Below are 26394 nucleotides of genomic sequence, written 5' to 3'. Positions count from 1 at the left end.
GCTGTCCTGGCTCCAAGATGGTGGAATGAGCTCCCCATTGACATCAGGATGGCAGATAGCTTGCACATCTTCCGGCGCAAACTGAAAACTCATCTCTTTCGACTCCACTTCGAGCGTTAGAACTATTAACGAAGCACTTTTATACTAATAAAGGACTGGCTTATCTAAAGCCAGTTGAGTAGCACTTGAAATGTTTGGCTCTATGAAACCTGATGTACTTATATGATTCTGTTTTCTTCAAGGTTGTGTCTTCCTGGTCGAATGTACTTATTGTAAGTCGCTTTGGATAAAAGCGTCAGCTAAATGCAATGTAATGTAATTAAATAATCATAATAATAATGTAAATGTTTACACTTCTTCATTTTTTATGCTCATACTTTTACCTTTACAATAGTTTGCTTTAATGTGCAGTATATTTTTTGTAATATTGTTGTGGTGTACACAGTACAGTAGATCGAAGTAAATCAACTCATACATTATCACGTATTATGGCTACTACAGTATCTCTTGTTAACAGAGGGGGGTTTCAGTGTTAATGAATAGTGGAAAATACGCAAGTAGAAAGACTTCAAATCCCAGAATCCCGGTCCCGCATGCTGGCTCTTACGGAACCGACTAACTCCCCTTGTGTGTATGTACAGCTCTCAACATGCCAGACTTGGAGTGATTTTCACCTCTTTTAATACTTTGCCTCATTCTGAAAGAAAGAAGTGAAATGTGCCAACGTGACGGCCGTCTTGGTGTTGGTGTGAGACTGGAGATGTAGTTCATTGACCGGTTTCACACAAACAAATGTTTTACTTCACAGTTTTACGACACATGTTTTTGTTGTTTACTTGCAAAATTATCTTTTAAATTGACAAACATCATATGTGTAATTCCTGGCACAATTGAAACGGGATCGAAAGATAATCTTTCTCTCTCCATTGACTTCAATTCATCATTTTTCCGAAATAAGGTCCCATGGAGGTCCCCCTGAAAGGGAGGGACTTCGCCTCTCTATTGCTTTCAACCCACCAGCTTTTATGGAGAAAACAAGTTATATAATAATTAACCAGAGGCATGTTTCTCACTATTTTATGCATAGAAACAACAGGCGTGTGTGTGAGGAATCAGCTGTTTATTTCATATGAGTTTCATTGTGGCAGCGTCCATCACTGCTCTCCCTGGTTGCAATACACAAAGACAGCTAACTGTAAGCTTGTCACTCAGAGGGGGGTGGGGGCCATGGCTATTTTAAAAAAAAAACTCCTAAGGGAGTGCATGTACGTAGACACGTTGTGCTTCTCCACCTCTGTTCCTTACTTCTTACTTGCTACTCTTTTCCCTCAACCTATCCTAAGGGAGTGCATGTACGTAGACACGTTGTGCCTCTTTTCTCTGGAAGTTTTTCCTTGTACGATGTGAGGGTCTAAGGACAGAGGGTGTCGTATTGTCATACTGATATTCTGTACAAACTGTGAAGTCCACTGAGACAAATGTAACATTTGTGATATTGGGCTATATAAATAAACATTGATTGATTGATTAATTAATGGATGTGTTCAAGGACACTGGTCAGTACACAGTGATTCATCATATAGATATTAAGATGACATGAGAGAAGACAGACGATACTCACTGATCTCTGGTCAGGTTCAGGGGACGAGCCCTTATCTGCAATTCTTCTCCTGTAACAAATAAAGGCCAGACACTTGAAGTGGGTCCACATCACATAATTCACCACACTAAACATTTTGAGTAAAGCCATTAGTCCAAATATAATCACGGTAGAGTGTGAAATCATTCTTCAGAAGGTATTAAATCCTTATTGAGAGGGTTTTGGTTACATACTGTGACTGTAACCTCTGCATGAATAATGCTGACATCTGCAGTTCCTTTACAATAATAATAATAAATGCTATTTGTATAGCGCTTTTCCTGGTGCTCAAAGCACTTATTATTCTTCTTATAAGTCTTTTATTTTTACCTCCTCTTCTTGGCATTTCCGAAATACACCAGTAACATTGAGATAAAATATGATGTATGTTATTGAAAGTTCATCATGTTGAATCAGCAGTGTTTGGGAATTGACCCTACCTCCTGGCCAACAGGGCGCTCATCTCCTCCATGAGCCCGCCTCCTCCAGACAGAGGGCCGTTGCCTCTGACTTCAGATTTGGCCCCTGCGGGCCCTCCAGCCCCCAACATGGCTGCAGCCAAAGAAGCGCCTGCATCATCACTCTAAAGGGTACAAACACACACAAAAAGTTCTTTACAGAGGGAAGTATCAACCCTGATGGCCTTGTTGTGTTTATTTTATATCAGAAAAGTAAAAAATTATGAAAAATGTATGGTTGATTTCAGTGTTTGTTGACAGAACTGCATGTAAAGTCCTCTGAGATGAGATGAGACAGAAGTGTGTGTGTGTGTGTGTGTGTGTGTGGGTGTGTGTGTGTGTGTGTGTGTGTGTGTGTGTGTGTGTGTGTGTGTGGTGTGTGTGTGTGTGTGTGTGTGTGTGTGTGTGTGTGTGTGTGTGTGTGCGTGCGTGTGTGTGTGTGTGTGTGTGTGTGTGTGCGTGTGTGTGTTTCACTGACAGTGATGCTGTGTGCATGAAGATGAAGTGTGTGTATCTGAGCTGCAGGAGGACACACAGACATGATGTATGTGCAGCTGCTCGCCTGAACACTCATCATGTGACGTTTGCAGAGCTGTGAGAGTGGGAACAAGCAGCCAATCAGAGCTCACCCTCTGCACTTTGCGCAGCTTGGCTCCAGCGAGGGCGGCGGCCAGGCCTGAGATGGGACGCTCCTCTGCAGGAGAGAACAGGCCCGGGGGGAGGGGGGGGGGGCGGCGGAGGCAGCGGGAGTCCGGGAGGAGGAGGTGGACCTGGTGGTGGAAAAGGGGTCCCTGGAGTCAATGTAGGGGCCAGTTGAGGGGGTGGGGGTGGTGGTGGGGGAGGGTGGCCGGCTGGGGTGGATGGGCTGGAGGTCACAGCAGAGCCGGGAGGCAGGGGTGGAGGTGGTGGAGGGGTGGGGGCGATCCACTCTGGGGTCTGTACCTCATCTGTAGGGGAGGGGGTGGGGGGTTGGGAGATGATAGAGGAATGGAAGTGAAGTTCAAACTGTCACTCATCAGGTAAGCATCACCCCCCAATCAAATACGCTCTAACCAAAACAATTTTAATATTAGTGTAATATTAGTGTGATGTAGACTGAGCTACAGTGTTCTGGTGGAGCCTGCAGTCATGTTTTAATAAACATGTAACACACATGAGGTATAACAGCGTGCCACGTCTGCTAAACATGCAGCAGAGAACCTGTGAGCGACCTGGGGGGGTCCGAAAACCTTTCAGTATCTGGTGTGAGGGGTAGGGGTAGGGTTAGGGTTAGGGTTAGGGTAATGTTGTGAATCGAGTGGCCTGTGTTCGTCGTCCATAACATACGCCTGCCCATACCATAACCCCACCACCACCATGGGCCACTCGATTCACAACATTACCCTAACCCTACCCCTACCCCTACCCCTCACACCAGATACTGACTGGTTTTCGGACCCCCCCAGACCCCCCCAATAAAGCAAAACTGCACGTTTCAGAGTGGCCTTTTATTGTGGCCAGCCTAAGGCACACCTGTGCAATAATCATGCTGTCTAATCAGCATCTTGATATGCCACACCTGTGAGGTGGGATGGATTATCTCGGCAAAGGAGAAGTGCTCACTATCACAGATTTTTTCAGATTTGTGAACAATATTTGAGAGAAATGGTTATTTTGTGTTTATAGAAAATGTTTTAGATCTTTGAGTTCATCTCATGAAAAATGGGAGCAAAAATAAAAGTGTTGCGTTTATATTTTTGTTCAGTGTATTAATGATAGGAAACATCACAAATGGTTATTGTATTAAAAACATTTTCGACAAGATATATCATTATAATAAGTGTCCATATTCAGAGGGTACACATTTGAATAAATTGAGCACAGACAAAGTCAACACTTTTTAGTGCAATTACACACGCACGCACGCACAATGGCCTAAAGACAATCAACAGGAAGTAAGTTGGGCAGTAGTTGTGTTTGACTCGATATCATCTGCCTACATATGGCAGTCCTCATTAATAAAGTTGATAACATTTATAATCGGAAAAAAGTGAGCTTGTCCATTCTAAACTAAACAAGCAGATATACTTAATTATGATCAAGAATAATAATTAGGCTGCTCCCAATTCCCATGATCAAGTATTTATGGCGACATGGGCCAGCAGTCTAGTCACTATGCTGACCTCAGAGGTCATAGGTCGTCAGAATGCCTCCTGAGTTATTTCGAGAAATGGCTCTGGAGCTGCTACCGATGTGTTTCCATACTGGCCCCAGCAGAGAGAGGCTCCTGCTGGGGCCCCACATTAGGAGAAGGATGATGTGTACTACACACAGGCCATGCAAACACACATGCTGCTGTTAACACCCCCCCTCCCCGCTGTTAGTGTGTCAGTAGGACAGCAGTGAGAAACTATGGAAGAGAGGTTGTGAGAGAGAGAGCAGGATGTGGACTGGAGGCCTTACCCTGGGGCTGACAGGACGAGCCCCCCCCCTCTGTGAAGATGTTTGACCCCCCTGGCCCAGACAGGCCCAGGCCCTCTGGGGGGGAGCAGAGCTCAGTAGAGGTGGTGGCGGCTGCAGCAGGGGGTGCTGTGGAGGGAGAGGGCACACCAGGAGCCTGGGATGAGGATGGGGGAGACAAGACGAAGGGGGAGGGGAGAGGGGGCGGAGTAGGTGGTGGAGGCGGGGTGGGGGCAGGCGATGCCGGTAGGGGTGTGGCTGTGTTGGATAGTCACTGGAGAAGGTGCAGGGAACATGGGCGGGCCGTTGGGGGCCGGTGAGGGGGGCTTCTGGGTGAGAGGGGAGGGGGGCAGCGATCGGGACTATTGGTCTTAGGCCTGCAGCCTTCCCTGGGGGGCTGCTTGTCATAACAGGGGGTGAGGGGGGCAGTGGAGTGAAGTTGCATGCTGACCACACCACAGACTTGGGCGGGGGGGTGGGTGAGGGGGCAGGAAGAGGCGCTTGCTGTCGCCTTGGCACCGTGGCGTAGTGAGGCAGGACCGGGTGGAAGGCAGAACCCAACGAGGTGGCGAACCGGGAGGCTGAATGCCTTAAGGGTGGGGTGGGGGGGGGTGGTGGTGGAGCAGGGCAAGTGTGACCCGGTGGCCGGGTAGGAGGGTGAGGGAGGGGATACGGGCGTGGAGGACGTCCTGCTGTATTCCTGAGGTGTCGGGGTGTACAGGGTGCTTTCGAAGGCTAAACGTACAAAGAGAAAAACCAAGGTGAAGGACGAGACAGGACAGAAGGGAAGGAAAGAAGGAAGGAAGGAAGCAGCCGTAATGCAGACAGGAGGAGAAGACGGCAGGTCAGGGAAGGGAAAAAGGAGAGAGAGAGGAAAAAAGAGAAGGGGGAGATGAAGCAGGAAGAACGGTTTAATCCAGGTTGTGTGTATGTTAGTGGACAGGTGTTAGCACCGTGGACACACACACAAGCCTTCGTTTTGGGTAGCAAAGGAAGAAAGTGAAAAAACACAGACACACAAACACACACACACTTTTTCTAATTATTCCCTTTTTTTAAATGGTCTTTATGTTAGTTGTAATGTGGTTTTCCTTTAATATCACAGTGGGGTCTTCGTAGTATTTGATGGTGAGTGTATTTTTTGTCGATGAAGAGAGTCTTTTTAACCCTTCCTCTGTTATACCTGGCCCTCTACTTGACTCTATGGGTACTACTCTCTATCATGCTATGCGTGCATTCACCTACTGAGTTGCATAAACGTAGCCGGCCAATCGGGGCGAGCCTACCTGAATGCGTGCGCAGGCCCACAGTATATAAGGCGGCTACGCCTCCCAACCGTCATCCTTTTTCTCTTTTTTAACTGAAGCTAAACAAAAGAAGATAGATAGAAGAAAGTGAAAGAATATGCACTCACCACTCCTTGAACATCGGCCTTGCCCTACATGCCCGGGCTTAATTGCGGGCGCTGATCCCCACCACTTGTGCTTCGAGTGTTTGGGGCCTGGCCACGCGGTGGAGGGCAGCAAACATTCTCCATCCTGCAGTGCCTGTCGTGCGCTCCCACGGCTCAGATGCCAACATCGCCTGGAACATTTCCAGGCGCATTATGTCTCGCTGGACTAGGCGCAGGACCAGGAGGAGCTCGAGGTGGTCGAAATGGAGGACCAGGAAGTGGCCGAGGAGGTGCCGTTCATGTTCGCCATTCCGACGGGCCGGGCGGCCCCGTTTGTCTAGGAGGAAGAAGACGAGGACTTCCTCTCGGCAGAGATTCAGGTCCTGTTGCAAAAACAGGCGGTGTGGAGGATTCACCCGGAGAAGGTGAAGCAGGTCTGGACTCAGTTCGGGAGAGCAGAGGTGGACCTGTTCGCCAATCGGCGCAACAGCCACTGTGCCCTGTGGTTCTCCCGGTGGAACAATCCGCCCTTGAGGGTGGATGCATTTGCACACGAGCCATGGCCAAGAAAGCTGCTTTACGCCTTTCCACCGCTGCACCTTATCCCCCCCCTCCTGGAGAGGGTAAGGCGGGAACGTCTGTCAGTCATCCTAGTGGCCCCAGATACTCGGAGGTGACACAGATGATGGTGGGCCAGCCCTGGGCTATTCCTCAGGTCTGGGGGGCGCTGTCTCAGGAAGCAGGTGTAATAGGGGGGTTACCCACTCTGGGCCAACCTCTCCAGGCTTGGTTCCTGAGAGGGACAGGCTGAGACAGGTGGGGCTGTCTGACAACGTTATTCAGACTATCCAAGCAGCAGGAGCAGAATCCACCACAGCCTGTTACAGGCCAAAGTGGGCGGGATTCCAGCGATGGTGTGAAGGAAGGAGTCTAGAGCCGCTATCGTATACGTTGGGCTCTATTCTTACCTACTTACAGATACTGGTGGACAGGGGGCTGGCTCATTCCACAATTCCAGCCATTTCATCCTGTCATGAGGGATTTGGCGGCAGGTCAGCCTTCAGTCAGCCGCTTATGTTGCGGTTTTTGCAGGGGGTCAGGAGGCAGCGCCCAGTAGTGCACACTTCCTCCCCGCAATGGAACCTGCCGTTGGTGCTCGAGGCTCTGGTCACAGAACCATTTGAGCCTCTGGAGCTCTCCTCCCTGAAAGCACTGTCATGGAAGACAGCATTGCTACTTGCTTTGACTTCGGCCAAAAGAGTGTCCGAGCTGACCGCTCTGTTGGTGCACCCAAGTTGTCTTTTGATCCGGGGTGACCGTAGCGGGGCGACACTCAGACCGAACTCCTCCTTTTCTCCCAAGAGCCTAAGGAATTAGTTCAGGCCAAGGGCTATTCAGTTAGGTGGCTTTAATCTTCCACTCCATATTGGGGCCAGGGAGGCTAAATTGCACCTCCTCTGCCCAGTGCATGCGCTAGCATGTTATGTGGAGCGCACGGCTGCCATTAGACGCACTGAACAGCTGTTTGTGTGCTTTGGAGATGGTATGGCTGGAAAAGCTCTCTCCAAGAGGCGCCTGAAAGGATGGCTCTGCGAGTGCATTATACATGCCTATGGACGGGCGGGGAGAGCCCTCCCCACTGGGGTCCGTGCGCATTCTACACGGACTGTGGCTGTGTCAAACAGCCTTATTCAGCGGCGTGAGTGTAGAAGATATATGCACGGCGGCGTCTTGGTCTACGCCAGGCCCCTTCATAACGTTTTATCTCTTGGAGATGTCTGGCTCCTTCTCGTCGTCTGTGCTTGCCGGGGCAACACATGACTGGTGAGAGGGGGGGGGACTGTGGGTCAGTAGGTATCTGACCCCCCCTGGACATAATGCACTTGTGTTTTTCCCATGCTCCTTGGGGACCTGGGAAACATGGTGCGCAGTGAGCCCCATAGGCAGGCGGGGAGAGCCTTCCCCACTATTTTTTTTTCTTCCATGCACACTCTACACGAGGTAAGCTTGTGTGAGTGTGCCTTATCCAAGCTGCGGCCCCGACTTCTCCACGGTTACAACCGGATGGGAGGAAGTGGGGGTGCGGTGGATGTTAGCCAAAAGCCGGTCAGGGGCAGTGTGATGGGTCGATGTTGTTGGACGACAGGGCTTTTATACATCGGGGCTCCACCCACTGTACCCATAGAGTCCAGTAGAGGGCCTGTGTCATATATAACGGGGGGTTACGTATTGTAACCCTAGTTATATAAGCACAGGCGGAGCCCTCTACCTGGGGGCCCTGTCTTTCCTATGCCGCTCGCTGAAGAGGGTGTAGGACAGGGGTATTCAACTAATATTCAACGAGGTCCAGTTAGAGAAAATGTCCCCATGCAAAGGTCCAGAACATCAAAATGTCTAAGTTGCTTCATGAATTAGTGTGATCTATATTGAAGTGACCTGTAGCTTTATCAACGTCTGCATGTAATCAACAACTGACTGCCAATCAAATAAATAAAGTACAATTCAAAAACAACTATTTATTGTCTATTAAAGGAATGGTATGCTCATGACACTCATTTTTAAATAATTATCATCCGATAAAACAGACCAGTCTCTGCCAGTCTCTCTTTTTTTTTTTTAATCCGATGACATTATCAGTGATTTTAAACTGATTAATTACCGAAATAACATCAACACTGTGGGCGGCGCCATTTTACCGGACGTGACGTAAACCATGCGTTTGGTATCGAGGACACGTTGATGTTCATGTTATTTACTGTAGTTACTCTCTTCAAATATGCCTCATTGTATCGCGAAACATTGCCACAATTCTGATAGGAACAATCCACGGAATGCTCGGTTCCATCTGTTGCCAAAAGGTAAGCGTAGGAAGTACGTTCGGAGGCAGTGGCTAGCGAAATGTGGCCGGCCCGAACCGAAAGATCCACAGGCATGTATGCAGCGAACATTTCAAGTTTCCGGACGACTACTATGAGTATGATAAAACATAACATGGGATTTATTGAACAACCATTACTTAATGGAGATGCAGTGCCATCGGTCTTTCTGGTGTCATCACCGACCAGGACACCAGTTCGGCCAGTTGAGAAATCACCCTCTGCAAGTGTGAAGCGAGGAGGACCAGAAGTAGTGCTATATAAGGTGTATATAATAAGGTATGTTATGGCGCATTTCCATTGCAGCGGGTAGCCCCGTTTAAACGTCCTTTATCGTCCAGGCCAGGCCAGTTTTTGGTGGCCTTTCCATATAGCGTAGTACCGGCTAGTGGGTATTTCCCCCCAGTTTTTCCGGCCCCATAAAATCGTGGTTCTAGGGCCAGGGACAACGAGGCTGAGTATGCTAAACTAGAGAGGGAATCGCTAGCAAGGGTGGTCTACATGCATACATATCTAGTAATCAAAATTATTGTATCTACTAAGTAGTACTAAGTAGGCTCGAACCTGTATGGCTGAATTCCCCCTTCCAATCTCTTCATATTGCTCAAAACTTCGCCATGTTTTCGTGTGTTTACAAAGTGAACGCATGGATGACGTCGCGACCATCACGTGACTACTGAAAATGGGCAAAATGGCAGCGGCCTGACGGAATATACAGGTTTTGATAAAAAAGAGCTATAAAATCATTATTTACCGGGGAATATCGCTGATTTCTTCAGGGTATGGTTTAAACATAATGTTTCACTAAATACTGAAGTTTTGATTAATTATCTAATGAGTGGAGCATTCCTTTAACATAGAACTACAGATATACAGTAAATACTGTGGCTATGTGTAATGTTCCTCTCGGGCTGCATTTAAAAATAAAATAGAGAAAATAAATAAAATAGCTTTTGAAAATATGTGCATCTTAAAAGTGCTTAATTTTAGATAAATAAAATAAAGTGCAGCAGCAGCAGCTTGAGTTTCCCTTTTTCTTTGTTAACCGTGAAATTGTTAAGTCATGATGTGAAACATCATGACTTAACAGTTTCAGCCGATTATAGAACAATATCAGTCTTTACATCATAACAATTGAACAGTTTTAAAGTTTCTCTTTCTTTCCCTCTTATATTGCAGTCCCTCACTCACTTTTTATTCAGTGCGAGAATTGAGCTGGAGCTTATTGTCCTGCCAGGAGTTTAGATCTGGGCTGAAATGGTGTCAGGGCCATTCTCATACACATGCAGGTGCTCATTGGTTAGCCTCGGTTAGCTCATTGGTTAGCCTCGGTTAGCTCATTGGTTAGCCTCGGTTAGCTCATTGGTTAGCCTGGAACCATATTTAGTTTTATTTTGATCCTGGTGGACTGATCATATTGCACTCTGAGACTGCTTATTTTTTGTGACCTCAGTTCTGACTTGAGGGAATGTTTGGTCAAACACTTTGTGTTTTGTCTCATAGTGGCGTTTTGGCACTTTTAATGAGCGCCACAGTCTCTGAACAAATGAGACACACTGGCTCTGTGCTCCCAGTGGGCAGGATGAACATGAACGAGTCCGTCCACTCAGGGTTCAAAGCTCTGTTCTCACTGTCCATGTTCCTCTTCTTGGAGAGCGCCATGTGTCATTATGTGTCTCTCCCTGTCTGCCGCTAAAACACCTGTTCACTCTCCTCTCCGCTTCTCTCCCTGTATCTCTAATTATTCTCTTCACTCACTTTCCTCTCCGCTTCTCTCTGCCGCGCTCTCGTCTCTTCTTCTGTGTTTCTCTCCCTGTATCTCTCACTCGTCTCTTCTTCTGTGTTTCTCTCCCTGTATCTCTCACTCGTCTCTTCTTCTGTGTTTCTCTCCCTGTATCTCTCACTCGTCTCTTCTTCTGTGTTTCTCTCCCTGTATCTCTCACTCGTCTCTTCTTCTGTGTTTCTCTCCCTGTATCTCTCACTCGTCTCTTCTTCTGTGTTTCTCTCCCTGTATCTCTCACTCCTCTCTTCTTCTGTGTTTCTCTCCCTGTATCGCTCAATCGTCTCTTTCGCCCCCTGTCGGCAGCGGTTAAAATAGAATCGCCCCGTAAAAATTGAAATCCCCTATTAATGTATTGATTATAGGTCCGGGTCCGTATAGGTCGGCGTCTGGGTCCGGATCCGGACTGCGGTCCACCTGTTGCCGACCTCTGTAGGATGACGGTCGGGAGTCGTAGCCGCCTTATATACTGTGGGCATGCGCGCGCATTCAGGTAGGCTCGCCCCGATTGGCCGGATACGTTTATACAACTCAGTAGGTGAATGCACGCATAGCATGATAGAGAGTAGTACCAATAGAGTCCAGTAGAGGGCTCCACCTCTGTTTATATAACTAGGGTTACAATGCATATCCCCCCGTTTCATGTGCATATAGGCTGGTTGATGTGCCATTTAATTTGTGTTTTACGACCGATGTATTTGTCTACATGTATTGTCTGTGTTTTATCTGTTGTAACTTTGTTCATGCTGCCTTTCTTGGCCAGGTCGCTCTTGGAAAAGAGATTTGAATCTTAATGAGACTTTTACGTGGTTAAATAAAGGATAAATAAAGGATATATATGAGCTCTCTGACTAATTACCTTCAGTGTGCTGTAAATATGCTCCACTAGCGATTAGCATAGCCTGCACGCTGTTGAGAGGAGCTGCCGTATGTTATGGCCGGGGGGGATGTAAAGTGGTTCACCTTTCACTGTTCCTTACTAATATTGTCATCCTACGCAGTCCTTATTCTGCCAACATATTCTGCATTGGAAACTTAGTAAAAAACCTGACATACTATCACACATACGGTATTAACCCTTATAATTTTCAACTGAAGTAAATGGTTATTTCCACTTCCACTCCACTAGACAGATACAAACTTCACTCTTTTAATAAACCCAGAACGTTTCTTCATGCGTTACTTCTTGTTCTAGCTTTTGCCAACTTTCACTGTTCCTCACCTCGGCGTCAAACAATCAGGCCCCAGCTTCGCTCTGATTTCACTATTACCACACGATCAAAGCACAGCCATTACAGAGAGCTGGACACATGCACACAGGAAACATGTGCTCACATACACACACATCAGAAGAAGGCAAGCCAATACTGAAGCCAAGCAAAACAACATTTGGGACAACTTAAAAAAACAAAAAACATTATCAGCAGAAAAATAACTGTATCAATCTCCAGTGTGTGTGAGATTGTGTGTGTGTGTGTGTGTGTTGTGTGTGTGTGTGTGTGTGTGTGTGTGTGTGTGTGTGTGTGGTGTGTGTGTGTGTGTGTGTGTGTATGCATGACATGAGTTGATGTTTGATTGACATGCAAATTGAGGCTGATACAATCATTAAGTTGGAAAACAGGATATTCTAAAACTCAGTTTATTTTCAGGAAACCAGACTTTACACAAATGTAATAAAATAATTAACTCCATTTATAACTGAGCTAAATCAGCCCTATTATAACATTCTGCCTGCAGTCTTCTTCTTAATTTCTGTTCCTATCGAACCGCATGCCCAATGCTTCTGAAGACATACTTCCTCAGCCTTAACGTGTGTGTGTGTGTGTGTGTGTGTGTGTGTGTGTGTGTGTGTGTGTGTGTGTGTGTGTGTGTGTGTGTGTGTGTGTGTGTGTGTGTGTAGGCAGGAACGTGCATCACCTGCGTTTGAGATGCGTCTTCCTCTCTCCCAGTCCTGCTGCTCTCTGTCCAGCTGCTCGTGCTCCCTCTCCAGCAGCTCTCTCCCGCTGCGCTGCTCCTGCTGCTCTTGCTGCTCTTGCTGCTCCTGTTGCTCCTGTTGCTCCTGCTGCTCCTGCTGCTCCTGCTGCTCCTGTTGCTCCTGCTGCTCCTGCTGCTCCTGTTGCTCCCTCTCCGCCTGAGCCTCCCGCTCTGCTTCATACTCCTGGCGTTCACGTTCCTGACGTTCACGTTCCTTTCTCTCGCGCTCCAGGCGCTCCCTGTCTTGGCGCTCCCTCTCTGCTCGCTCCCTCTCTCCTCGCTCCCTCTCTTGGTGCTCCCTCTCTTGGCGCTCCCTCTCTTGGCGCTCCAGCTCCTGATGCTCTCGTTCGATCTCCTTCTGCCTTTGCGACTCCTGAAGCTGCCTGGAGGAGGAGAGGAGAAAGACGAGATAACTAATTAAGGGAAATAAATCTATTTCTAATATATATACTTAGACTAGTGTATACTTTGTGGTTGTGTGAGGTGAGTTTGAGAAAAGGCTTCTACTGCTGTCATTATATTAGTTCAAGCTATTCTGGGCACATTCAAATACAAAGTGAGGACTGCCTGTGGTTATAATCTCCCTCTGCTACAAACTGCAAACCAAAGACAAATAAATAAAATAAGAGGCAAAAATGTAAAATGATATATTTTTCTCTTTTTTAATGTAAAATGAGATGGGGTCTTCCTGTAGGTATTCTATGTAAAGTGTGCCTGCAGATGCAGCTTCAGTCAGCAGGGGTCAGCAGAAGGCAGCAGTGTGTTAGCTGTGAGGATACGATGTGTGATAGAGAACCATGCTGATGATAGTCTCTGTAGGGAAACTGCTGTCAGAGCTATTTCAATGACAATATCAAATAAGAAAAGGGCATGAACGAGAATAACACAGCTTCTGTGGATAACAGAGACACAGGATGTGTGCGCCATACTCTCATTACCAGGTAAAAGTGTCTTGTAGATGTATGACAGTAAAGGAAGACAATCTGTCAAGTTAGAAATTCACGCTTAGTTTTAGGCCACCCAAGGTGTCATTGAGCAAGGCATGGCAGACCCCCCGCTCTGACACCTCTCCACTACACTAATGCTGTTTGTGCATGTGTGTATTTCAGGCCTGTGTGATGTGATACAGAACAATAAAGTGAATATTGAATGTTTCCTACAGGGCTTGATACAGTGTCTTCTTCTTAATACAAAAAAAGAGCCAGTAATCTAATATGTTACGATGATTCTTTTTCTATGGGCCCTCTTTTGCACACAATCACTCGCTTGTAACTATTGCAGTGTTGGGTTACATTGTGACTGAATATAGGGAAAATAGATAGCATCAAAGCTAGAGACCCGGCTGCAGAGCTTCACAGGATTATCCTGACCAATAAGATGCAAGGGAGGGGTTAAGGGGATTTTAGAATATATCTTTATGTCTGCTACACCTCAATCTCATTGACTCCCATGTCCCTCCAATACAAGAGGGAAGTTATCATGATCATTTGTGGCAGTAGTCTTCCTCTTGCCCTTTTCTATGCCAGGATGGCTAAACTGCCATCAGCGTTTCAAATCTGCTGCACTGTAACTACCAGCTGTGTTGGCAGATTGATCTATTAAGAACTGAGAGGATTATTATCCCACCAAAGATCACACAGTGTGTTGTAGTAGTTTACTAAATGTGTTCCTACTCTCTCTTATTGAGGGCTGGTAACCAGTTTCATTGTGTTTATTTTCATGAAATAATTCATCAGTAAATAAATAAAAAAGTATAACATATATTAATATTTGATAGATTTGTCAAATATTTATTATGATATATATATATTCAGATTTTGCTCTGGATATATGCTTCCTGTCATTTCATTGTACAAAAGATGGAGAGGCTTAATTTCAAACCATAATGTTTGTAGGGTTATTAAATTAGTAAATGAATCCCCTGACTTTGGGTACAACAGGATACTAACAAAATGTTCAGTGTTGGTGAACAATAACTGTTAAAATGTCTCCCAAGGGTGCACAGAGTGATTAGGAACAGGTGAATGAGTTGAATGTTCAGGTAACACTTTATGGTAAGGGTACATGGATCAGCATGAATTCATGCATGTAGTACTTCATGAACTATCAGTAATGTACAGGTATTAAAGGTATCTCATGCATGACTTAATGCAGGAACAATACCTTAATGAATGCATCAACTAAGGTATCTCAATCATCATGACTTCTGAGTTATTAATGATGTTCATGTCTTCTTCATATAGATCTGCAGTTCAAGTGACAGGCCAAACAACTGACCAGTCACAGCAATTCCAAGTGTTGTAATCATGATAAACTAAGCATACTTCATCATGTTTGTGCCCCTTCAAATAAAGTGGTGACCCGGTGTGTCGGTCACAGCAGTGCATGTATTCTGTTGAATTCAAAGTGTGACTGGTCAGTTGTTTGGCCTGTCACTTGAACTGCAGATCTATATGAAGAAGACATGAACATCATTAATAACTCAGAAGTCATGATAATTGAGATACCTTAGTTGATGCATTGATTAAGGTATTGTTCCTGCATTAAGTCATGCATGAGATACCTTTAATACCTGTACATTACTGATAGTTCATGAAGTACTACATGCATGAATTCATGCTGATCCATGTACCCTTACCATAAAGTGTTACCAATGTTCACTAAAGGTGTGTGGAGACTACCAAGTGACAGTGTACAAACAGTAGTGTGTGTATAGAGTAAACTTCTGTGTCAGGAAAACACAACGTTGAGCTACTGGGAAGTCCTCAGTGTGTATGAGCAAAGCAGATCCCTCCAGCTGGACCAGGGAGCGCTGACATGCCAACTGTATCCTGAGAGTCATCTTGCACATTAGACTCCAGTCCGTTGTCTCGTTCTCTGCCTATTTTTCACCTCTAGTTGGAGATGGCTGTACTTGCTCAGTCTGTCCTCAGTTAGTTTGCACTGACATTGATGAATGATTTTAACTCTGTGGCTTTTAAAAATCTTGACTGTTAGCCAAATGTTGTGTTAGAAAGACAATAAAGTTGTAAACTAGTTGAAATAGGATTGTAACACCTGAACAGTGCACATGGACATGTGATACATGTGTTGGAGTCCACTGTTATTACCTTTCACACCCAATATTGAAAATAATATTCCTTTGTTTTCTTTTTTTAAATAACAATTCCAGAACCGATTATGTGAAAAAATAAGGATGGTCAGGGGACAGTGTTTGATGTATTTGTCACTTCCACATGTCTCCATATTCCCTTCCTGCGACAGGAGGAGCTAGAACAGGTTTCCCCTCTCTGCCTGGCATTAGTGTTCCAGGATTCACTGCTGTGAAAAGCCTCACAGTTCAGCTGCCATCTCACTGGCCTCGTGACAAGAGTTGCCAAGGATACTGTTGCTGAGGGAGCGTGGGCGGGCGCATGGGCTGAATCCCCGCACGAATATAGACATATGTGCACATGCACATAGATTGCTTTCCTCTTTGAATCCACAAGGATGCAAGACAGGATGCTAATAAAGTGACGCTAGGGGTCTTCGTAACACTAAAGGATGGAAGACCGACAGTAACAGTTTGTATACAGCTGTATGGTTCCTGTTGCCTTATGAAATCATCAAGCCAATCCACCATATTGGTTTTAGATATTTCTGTGTGTGTGTGCGTAAATATCTGCAGATATCAAAATGTGTTACTGACAAGGTGCCATCCAGAGCAGCTGCTGGTGTTTTCAACAGCTAAGTGCTAACAGCTAACACACATTTATCACATTTCTCCACCATCTTCACTTTGATCGAAGTCCATGCATCACATCCTCTCTCTCTCTCCTCTCTCTCTCTCTCTCTCTCTCTCTCTCTCGCTCTCTCTCTCTCTCTCTCTCTCTCTCTCATCTCTCTCTCTCTCTCTCTCTCTCTCCTCTCTCTCTCTCTCTCTCTCTCTCTCTCTCTCTACCCACCACGACACACACCACACACACACACACACACACACACACACACACACACACACACACACACACACAGCTATTTATAGGGCAGCCTCTTATTGCAGCTGGTGTTTGTGATGTGAGGGTAGCACAGTTTGTGAACAGGTGCTCCTGCAGGCTTCCGTCAGCCGTCAGGACTCCACTCACTCTTTAGGCACATTCACACCGCAGTACTTTTCCCACAAAGGTTCATGAGAACTCTTTTGTCGCGTTCACACCAAAAAGAGCTGGTACTAAAAATGAGTTCATGAGAACCTTTTCACCCCTTTCACTTGCTAGAGAGCAGGGACTTTCATGGGGGGAAAAGGTTCCTATGTCTGATTGGCTGGGCGGATTGCAAACCACGCCCCGTAAAACTCCCAAAAAGTTTTGTGAAGCCGCCATTTAATTATCCTCGCATTAGCATTAGCCCAGCGCAGAAACACAGAGAGACTAATTTATGGCAACACAAAAGAAAACATGGGAGCGGTGGAGATGAGGAGGTGTCGGCGTTCTGGCGATTTACTCGGAAGGCTTCAGTAGAAGCTGCTGGGAGTCCCAGCAGCTTCAACTGAAGCCTTCCCCAACTCCGGGGACTTCCGGTGTAGGTACCATATCTGCTCGGGGTACCATATCTGCTCGGGTGTATTTCCGTCGCATCCGTCATCCGTCATATCCGTTATATTGTAAGGCAATTCACCGCAACTCACCTCCTTCTGCTCCCAGCGCTCTGCTGCCACACATCGGCCGTCTGTGGAACTGCAGCCGGAGGAACTCGGGACAGCTTGTTATGTGTGGGGTGCTATGGTGGGGTCCCATGTACGTGTGCACATAAATAATGTTTCTAATTATTTACAATTAAAAAATATATATATTCTGCGTTACTTTAGCCAACACTTTTATAAGGCCACTAGATTAGATAATTACGAAATGTGTAGATAGAATACATATATTTCAGGTTGTTATTTTGTCATTATTGTAGCGTTCACAAGGTGAGTCGGAAACAGGCTTCTCGTTATTAGGCTTTAATAACTCTTGTTTGACAACAGATGATCACAGGTACATGTACACTTTGTGGGTTCTAACTCACACTAACTTAACTCCTACCCCTACACATATATATATATATATATATAGCAGTGTCTACGTCACAACTCCCCGCCCTCCCCCGTCCGCTCCCCCAACCACAGGCCCGCACCTCAACCAGCATCACTATGCAGCTCTATGATTGGCAGAGAGACGGGGGATGCCTGAGTGACACCCTGGACATCCTATGCAGGGTCGCTACATTATGTTTAATGTTTTATTTACCTTTTAGTATTTTTATATAGTATCTGAACTTTGGAGAGGAGTTGGGAGACACACGACACATCAAATCACATCTACAGATCAAGGCGAAGCTAATGGAAGTACTCCCATACTCCTAGCGTGAAAATGTTTGTGAAAACGTGTGCAAAGTCTCCGAAAATCCTAAAAATAAGCTCATATTTGAATTCCCCATAAAAAAACACATCATTCAGTAAAAACAAGGCCCCACTGATCATTTACTCTCTGAGACGATTCCAGGGATGTCTGGCTTGAGTTTCTACCACCAGGGAAAGTGGACAAAAGTGCCCGAGATCAGCCTCTTAATTTACCCAGGGCCTAATGCTTGGCTTTGGGCATGAAAATTCAGGAAACTCCCCTGAGTATTTTATTAAATATCTGAACTTTGGAGAGGAGTTGGGGGACACACGACACATCAAATCACATCTACAGATCAAGACGAAGCGAATGGAAGTACTCCTAGCGTGTGAAAATGTTTGTGAAAAACGTGTGCAAAGTCTCCGAAAACGGAGCAGTGGCTGTGATGCTAGCTTTGCGGCTAGCGGTTAGTTGTTATTGTTTGAAGTTGTTGCTATGGAAACAACATGACGGAGAAAAAATTAATATCTTCTACATATAATAACGGACAAAGTAAAGAATGAAGTGTAGGCTATGCCTGTTTGAAGTTGTTGCTATGGAAACAACATGACGGAGAAAAAGTATAATCTTCTACATATAATAACGGACAAAGTAAAGAATGAAGTGTCGGCTATGTTTAAATGTTCGGAATTTGACCGTGATGGCCCTCTTGAGTTGCCGTAAAATATGACGAATATGACGGATGACGGATGCGACGGAAACACACCCGAACACATCTGGTACCCCGAACACATCTGGTACTGACACCGGCCGGGGACTTTGGGTGGCAGTATACGCCGTGAAGTGGTTTGCGGCCTGCCAGCAAACCCAAAGCAGAAGAAGAAGAAGTGACGTCAGCGGCCTCATTTGCCTAATCCACCCCCAGGGATTTATTCCGGTGTGAACCGTGTGAACGCGATCTGTACTTAGTTCATGAGAACTAAAGAGTTCTCATGAACTAAGTTCTGGTGAACCTTTGTGGGAAAAGTACGAATGCGCCTTTTCAGGGAATATTTACAGCCCCCCATCAATCACACCAGCCGGCTCCACTCTTTTTCATCCATCTCTGTCTCAGTGACAAGAAAGGGGAATTAAAGAAGAGGTGCACGACGGACAGTAAGATCTGTTCTGCTGTCAGGGGTTGCGAAACCCCATTACAGAGACCCTTATCCCATAATGCTCCCTGTGCTCCTCTGTGTCATAGTGGCAGGTTGTAGAAGACAAAGGGTTTTTCTCCATTGTGCTATAAAGCTTTCGGTTTTACAGGGCACACAAAAACACACAGAAATATTTTAGATGTTCCAAACAGAGGAACCCAGGCTGCAGATGTGTCTTTAGCTTAAACTGAACACAAATGAGAAGGTTTATAAAATGGATGAAATAATAGTTCAAAGTTTGCTTAGTCTGAGCAAGCAGAGCCGCCACATCTTCCAAAGCTAGCAGTGTGTGAGTGAGTGTGTGAGGCTGGCTCTGGATCAGCAGGGGACCTCAGCTGCCTGTGTGTCAGCTGCTAAACCTGGAGCATGAGAGCAGCACAGGAACACAACCCAAGGGTCAGAGTGTGGTGTGTGTGTGTGTGTGTGTGTGTGTGTGTTGTGTGTGTGTGTGTGTGTGTGTGTGTGTTTGTGTGTGTGTGTGTGTGGTGTGTGAGAGAGAGAGAGAGAGAGAGAGAGAGAGAGAGAGAGAGAGAGAGAGAGAGAGAGAGAGAGAGAGAGAGAGAGAGAGAGAGAGAGAGTGTGTGTGGCCTAGCATTACTATACTTGTGGGAACCTAAATCTGTTTACACAGTCACGTGTGGGGACTCGCCTCCCTTATGGGGACACATTGGAGGTCCCCATGAGGGGAATCATTCATTTTAGGGTGAAGACTTGGTTAGGTTTAGGTTTAGGGTTAGGGTAAGGGTAAAGTTAAGGGTAAGGGTTAGGGTTAGGCATGTGTTGGTTATGGTTAAGGTTAGGATAAGTCTCCTAAGATGCAAGTTTAAGTTTCAACACTTAAAACTCACTTTTTCTCTCTGGCTTTTGTTTAATTATCTATTTATTCATGTATTTAGTTATTTATTTAGTTCTTTATTTTAATATTTATAACATAACATAGGATTTCATAAAGTATTTTTAAAATAGTTTATACATTATTAGAATATAGGAATAGTAGATAGGATTACTTAAAATATAGTACCTTATATTTCATATTTTTTCCCTTTAGACCATTGCGGTTTATTCTTAAAAACCCTTACCCTTACCCATCCCCCATTTTCCCTCTGCTGGTCTATGGCCTTGTAGAGGGTAACGGTCCCCTCTGCTGGTCTATGGCCTTGTAGAGGTTAACGGTCCCCTCTGCTGGTCTATGGCCTTGTAGAGGGTAACGGTCCCTCTGCTGGTCTATGGCCTTGTAGGGTAACGGGGTACAGAGTCGCTTAGATAAGCGGGGGAGTGCATCTGACGAAGAGATAGGTTGTTGTGCTCCCTCTCACTGTTTCTTATCTATATCTAATAGAACTGCTCGGGTCTTGATAGATTGAGTGGGGAAGTTCATGAGATCTTTCTAGAGGGTTATCAAGAATAACTTTTATCCAATGACCTTTTCCCTCTCTGTCTGTCTGTGTATTCTCTTGTTCCGATTAACCCAGCCAAATCTTTTTTCTTGTTTTGTATCTTTGTATACGCCGGGATCCGGAGTCGAGGCTGATCCTCTTGCTGTAGTCCTGTGTCTTGGATCCTCTATCCTGAGTTCTGGATTAAGTCGTGGACTTCGGGTCGTGGCTGAACCTGTCTCCGCGGTCCTGCCTTGGGTCTCGTCATGCTGCTTCCCTGATGGCTTCCTCAGGATTGTAGCTGACATCCTCGTGGATTCATCTTCTTATTACAGACACATGCATTTCCTAACATTCGGTCTATATGCTGTAAAATGTATTATCTCTTCGATTTACACACGGCATCTATTGCACGTCTGTCCATCCTGGGAGAGGGATCCCTCCTCTGTTGCTCTCCCTGAGGTTTCTCCCATGTTCCCTTTAAACTGTGGGTTTTCTCTGGAAGTTTTTCCTTGTACGATGTGAGGGTCTAAGGACAGAGGGTGTCGTATTGTCATACTGATATTCTGAACAATCTGTGCTGTTGTATTTGCTGTAAAGTGTCTCTACTGTAGGCTATTTTTATTATATGTACAGCACTTTGGCTCGACCAAAAATCGTTTATAAATGTGCTATATAAATAAAACTTGATTTGATGTAAGTCAATGTAATGTCCCCTGAAGTGATGTATACATGGTATGTGTGTGTGTGTATGTGTGTGTGTGTGTGTGTGTGTGAGTGTGAGTGTCTGTGTGAGTGTTTGTGTGTGTGTATGTGTGTGTGTGAGTGTGTGTGTGTGTGTGTGTGGTGTGTGTGTGTGTGTGTGTCTGTATGTGTGTGTTTGTGTGTGTGAGATAGTGTGTAGACCTAATCATTTCCAATAAATCCTTTAACAGCTTCTAGACCTGAGCCAACAGCTGTCCTCCATTACTACACCATGTGTAGGCATGAAGTGTGTGTGGTGTGTTTCTAGCTGCACACAGCCTCACTACTACCTGAGGGAGAGAGTGGCCTTGTATGGGGAAGGAAAACAACAAGTGAATGCAAGTGTGTGTATGTGTGTATTCCATTAGTTATATATTTTAGTAGTAGTCAGTTAGTGTTGGCATTACCTTCTCTGCAGGTCCACCTCCTCAGAAGAGGGGCCATTCTGAACCTGGGGTCCCTGCCGGGGACAGGCGGGGCCTGCAGGGGGTGACACAGAGACATCCTCAACATGACAGTCACACGCAACTCCTCCTCTACCATTTCAAGGAAGGAGACTCGTCATATCATACAACTTTTAAACACAGTTTATAGTTAGCATTTAATAAAAGCTCCGTCAGATACAGCTGTTTGTCATGGCAACATAGTGTTGTTGGTCTCTCACACAGATGTGCAGAAGGATTTATTTTATAAGGTGCAACACATATGTTATTGATTGAGTGATTGATTGGATTATATATTGTATATCCCACTTGTGTTTCTGATGGAGACCAAAGAGGAACACACACTGTTTACACACTTTGAATCCAATACACACTATGCTGTATATAAACAGTATATGTATGTATATGTGTATGAAGAACAGAAAAGTAAAAGCCCAGTGGTCAGGATGAGATAAATGGACGGCTCATTGTCCTTTGTCATGCCCAGCCTGAGAGACAGCCTGTCCTCCATCAGAGGTCAGAAGTTCAGGGTTTCTACGTGTATATGTTCAGCATGTCCATGTATCATCCCCTCAGAGACAAACAGAGGGGTTTTGAATGATATATAAGCAAAAGCATGTAACAGTACACACTCAGAGCTAAATGAGGCACACTGTCTCCACTCTGTCAAAGCTAACCTTGCTCTGAGACACATGTCCACGTCCAGCTTTATTTAGAGCAACCGATGAGGCATAGAGAGCAAGATTACATATCACACTGAGCTTGTGATGTCATTGTCAAAACATCTATAGCAACATCTGATTGGCTACAGCCCAGCTGAGCAGAGGTGGTGACACTTCCGAATCAGGCAGCGGGGTCATTGAAGGTGTTACAGCTGCAACGGTACAGTGCAGATAACAAGCAAAAGGAAAAAGGTTGTCTCAACTGCGGTGTATCAGCCTATGCAAACAAATTATAATAATTCCAAATGCTTTATTTCATGAATGGTAAACAACTGCCACAGCAGCAGGATCAACGTCTATTTATGTATATTTATAGAGATGGAAGATCAGAAAGCGAGCTGAAAAAAGACTTGAATGGAGAGAACAGTCCAGTTTCAAAGCCCCAGATGGTTCTCCACAACACCAGAGATATGTTTACTGCTGAGCTACAGCAGCACGTAGTCTCTCACACCAGTCTCTGACTGGGCTGAGGCAGATAGATAGCACTCGGCAAAGGCAAACAACTCTATAGCAACAAACTTTCAACAGCGATAGCCAGAGGTGGAAGAAGTACTCCAATGTTTTACTTAAAGAGCCTGTGACAGCATCCCAACAACTGTTGTGCAATGAAATATTGGGCTACTAGTCATCTCGAACCGTCAGTTTAAAAAAGAAAAAGTGATACCGTTCCGTTAAATATCAATAATTTCGAACATCGCGGGGAAATTCCTTCGACTCATTTTGAAGTTTTGGGGGAAGCCGGAAGTGACGTCAATGCGGGAACGCTTCACTGTGCGGCGAGAGAGCCAAACACGGACAAAGTGTGTTGTCATGCGTAGAAATGGTGAATTACTGAGTTTAGGCACGTTAATAACGTTTGAATGAAGTTGACTACAGTATATTCATATTTGTCAGTGCTTTCATGTCAATTCGGCGAACATAAACATAAATGATCGTGGTGAAGATGATGATTACATTAGGATTACAAATCGGTAGTGAGAGCTACTGAATTTCCTCCCGTAGGATGTGATATAAAAACAAATCGATTATTTTTGTAGTTGTAAACTCAAGTGGATGAAACTACATTTATTAGTGCTTTCATGTCAATTCGGCGAACATATGATACATTAAATGATCGTGAGAATGATTGAGCCGGTCTGCATTTCCTGATGAGAAAACAAACCGATGCTTTTTGTAGTTGTAGTACACCAACATGTGGTTTTTTCACCACAATGTTGGGCAAATTAATGGATAAAATGCACGGATTATTATTATTATTATTCCCACTCCGATCGGGACACTAGGTCCACCGTTTCCCCGCAGCGAGGCTCCCTCCGTTGACAGTTTACGTGGGCTGGGTGCAGTGGCGGACTGGCGATCGGGACGAATCCCGATGGGCCGGTACCGAAGTGGGCCGGTCGGATAAGTCACTAGCACATCCCCCATAGGCGGCGCGTGAGGATCAGGTTTGGGAAGGCTAAATAACTTTTTTTACCTGACGCTGCCCGCCTCCGGGGTCTATAGAAAAGAGATCAACTCAGTGTGCGGAGTTTAAATCTCTCAAGTCATATTACAGGATAAAGGAAATACAGAGAAGACGCCGACGTGTCGCACTTATCATTCATATTACATCATCAATCAGATCATCGATCATATAATATCATAATATATCATATATTTCCTTATCTGAGTCAGCTTCTCCAGCCGTATCTGGCCGTGCAACACTTACAGTGTCACATACTGTATACAGAAGTATTATTTTAAGCAACACATTATGTTGACGAAACACTCGAGTCAAATGTAATTAAAGTCAGATCACTCGTGTCTTAGACGTGAACGCGCTCTCAGCTGGAGAGAGAAACCCTGGCTTGATTTACCGAGTTGATAACCAGCGTCGTAGGACCGCTTAGCGAGATCTCGTTTGTTAGTTTGTTGTTGTTAGTTTGTTTGTTACTCAAACATATCCAGGGTATGTTGAACTGGCTTCGTAGTACAGGGCACAGGTGGCTGGCAGCGCTAATGTCAAAGACACAGACATTGCATTATATTTGTATTTTACCAGGATGCAGTGACACAAATATTTACATATTTACATTTACTATCTACAGCACCCGCCGCCCCTGACATCCCCCACTCCCCCGTTGACAATTTACTAGCGGTACCGAAGTGGGCCGGTCGAGAGTCCCGGGATGATTTTTAGTCCCAGTCCACCACTGGCTACATGACCGTATGATCGCCATATTGACGCACCTAATTCCTAAACTTCTAACAGATACAACATAAAGCGATCCTTCAGCCTCATATGAGCTCTCAGACACGTTCAAAATGAAACTGTGATCGCTGTTTTAGCTTGCTGCTGTGTGCGCCATCGTGCGTTTACATGCAGATGCTGGGATCCTGAACGGTGCAGCTGGAGCGCTGTGCCCGCAATGACGTCACACGTAATTTGGCGGGACTTGAAGAATCCCCGAGAAGATCCAGGAAATGGTCAACATTGAAGGGCAGATTAATGGTTATCAAAGTACAAATATCCAAAATCAGTTCAGTAACGGTTTTCAAGGGGACAATATTTACTCAAATTGATGGGTTTGGATGATGGGTGAAACTCGTGTCACAGGCTCTTTAAGTCAAGGTAGCAATACTACCCTATTAATACATTTTTGAATTTTATAAACTAAGATGATGAAATAATCGTTTTTTATTTTCTGCCCTGAATGCAGTTTCAGGTTGAGAGTTTGATTGCTTAAAGTACATTCTTATTTTAACTCGCTTTGGGTCCAGTGTGAACACAGCTGTTCAGTCCGTTTCTGTGTCTACATGTTGGGGATTATTTTGGGGCTCGGGGGAGTCAGAAGGTCTAGAAGAGCAGGAGGATCTTCTGCCATCCTCACCTCCTATAGATGACTGCTGGACATTTGATTCCAACACACTGCCAGTTGAAATATCTCAGAGACACGGAACGTGTCAAAGCAGTAGGATCATGTGACCTGCAAACATGTACTTATTATAGTTTCAGATCTGCCCGGCAACAAGTGGGCCACCCTGTGAGATGGCAGTAAGCGGCTTAGGTAAACACTTGGATATTTAAGGGGGAGGACTCATAATGAGACTGTGAGGTTGAGGTGGGGGGGGGGGGGGGGGAGACAAAGTAATCCTCTGTTTAGAATCCTCTGTTTAACCAAAGATGCAGGTAAAGTTACAATTATTTGTGATTGAATCACCTCATGAGGTATCAATAGATATCAATATCTGTGAGGATCAAAAAATAAATTAATGGAACAAATATTCCAAAAGATATTGAAAGGCTGTTGATGACAAGAGATTATGAAATAACATCTCTCTGCCATCACATAATTACAATCACCAACTCAAACAGTAGGCTACACAATGATAGTAGAGCAGGGGTCGGAAACCCCTGGCACACGTGCCACCATTGGCACGCGGCACCGTAACCAGTGGCACACTAGGAATAAGTGTGCAACATATTTAAATTGTATTTTCGGATCCAGTGCGCGTCTCCCCGTTACCTGCAGAAAGAAGCCATGCACGCAACCCAGCCCCGCTCTCTTTAACTCCATGCGACTTTCTGCCACTTTCCTCCATGGTGCAGCGCTGATCCTTTCACCACGGAGGAAAGCACTGCTGCCGATCTTCTCATCTCTCATCAAAAATAATATGCTACACAGGGGCGGACTGGCCATCTCTGTGTTCTGGAGAATCACAGAACGGACGGTCGTCATTATTATTATGCCGTTTAAACCAAGCGGCAAACTCTGGGGAAGAGCCGGTACGCCAATACTGAAGTGCCACACACTGCAGTTCATATATTGGCCGATAGGCGATGGCTGCAGAAAGGAGCAATTTCCATAGACCCCCCATGTTAAAATGCCCAATTTTACAGCAGAAAAAAACATGTTTCTACCCCTGGCTCCATACATTTTTATTATCGATATAGTTAGATTCCACCTTCATGATTATGGATCTGTGAGTGAATTGTTTTCTAACGCGACCCTTTTAT

The 26394-nt window shown here is 45.3% G+C and overlaps 1 protein-coding gene across 1 annotated transcript in view; it reads right to left on the bottom strand.

Moving 5' to 3' along the window:
- Nucleotides 1–26394, bottom strand: part of enah (ENAH actin regulator) — a 76894-nt gene that overhangs the window by 6976 nt on the left and 43524 nt on the right. Inside the window, 10 exon segments of the mRNA XM_034201511.1 lie at nt 1622–1670; nt 2080–2222; nt 2727–2811; nt 2813–3044; nt 4540–4834; nt 4836–4883; nt 4885–5178; nt 5180–5271; nt 12503–12942; nt 21640–21712. Coding sequence (XP_034057402.1) covers nt 1622–1670; nt 2080–2222; nt 2727–2811; nt 2813–3044; nt 4540–4834; nt 4836–4883; nt 4885–5178; nt 5180–5271; nt 12503–12942; nt 21640–21712 — 1751 coding nt within the window.

Source organism: Gymnodraco acuticeps, unplaced genomic scaffold (genome assembly GCF_902827175.1).
Source record: "Gymnodraco acuticeps unplaced genomic scaffold, fGymAcu1.1, whole genome shotgun sequence".
Lineage (NCBI taxonomy): Eukaryota > Metazoa > Chordata > Actinopteri > Perciformes > Bathydraconidae > Gymnodraco > Gymnodraco acuticeps.
Note: the sequence above shows the minus strand (reverse complement) of the source record. Positions and strands in the feature narration are given on the sequence as shown.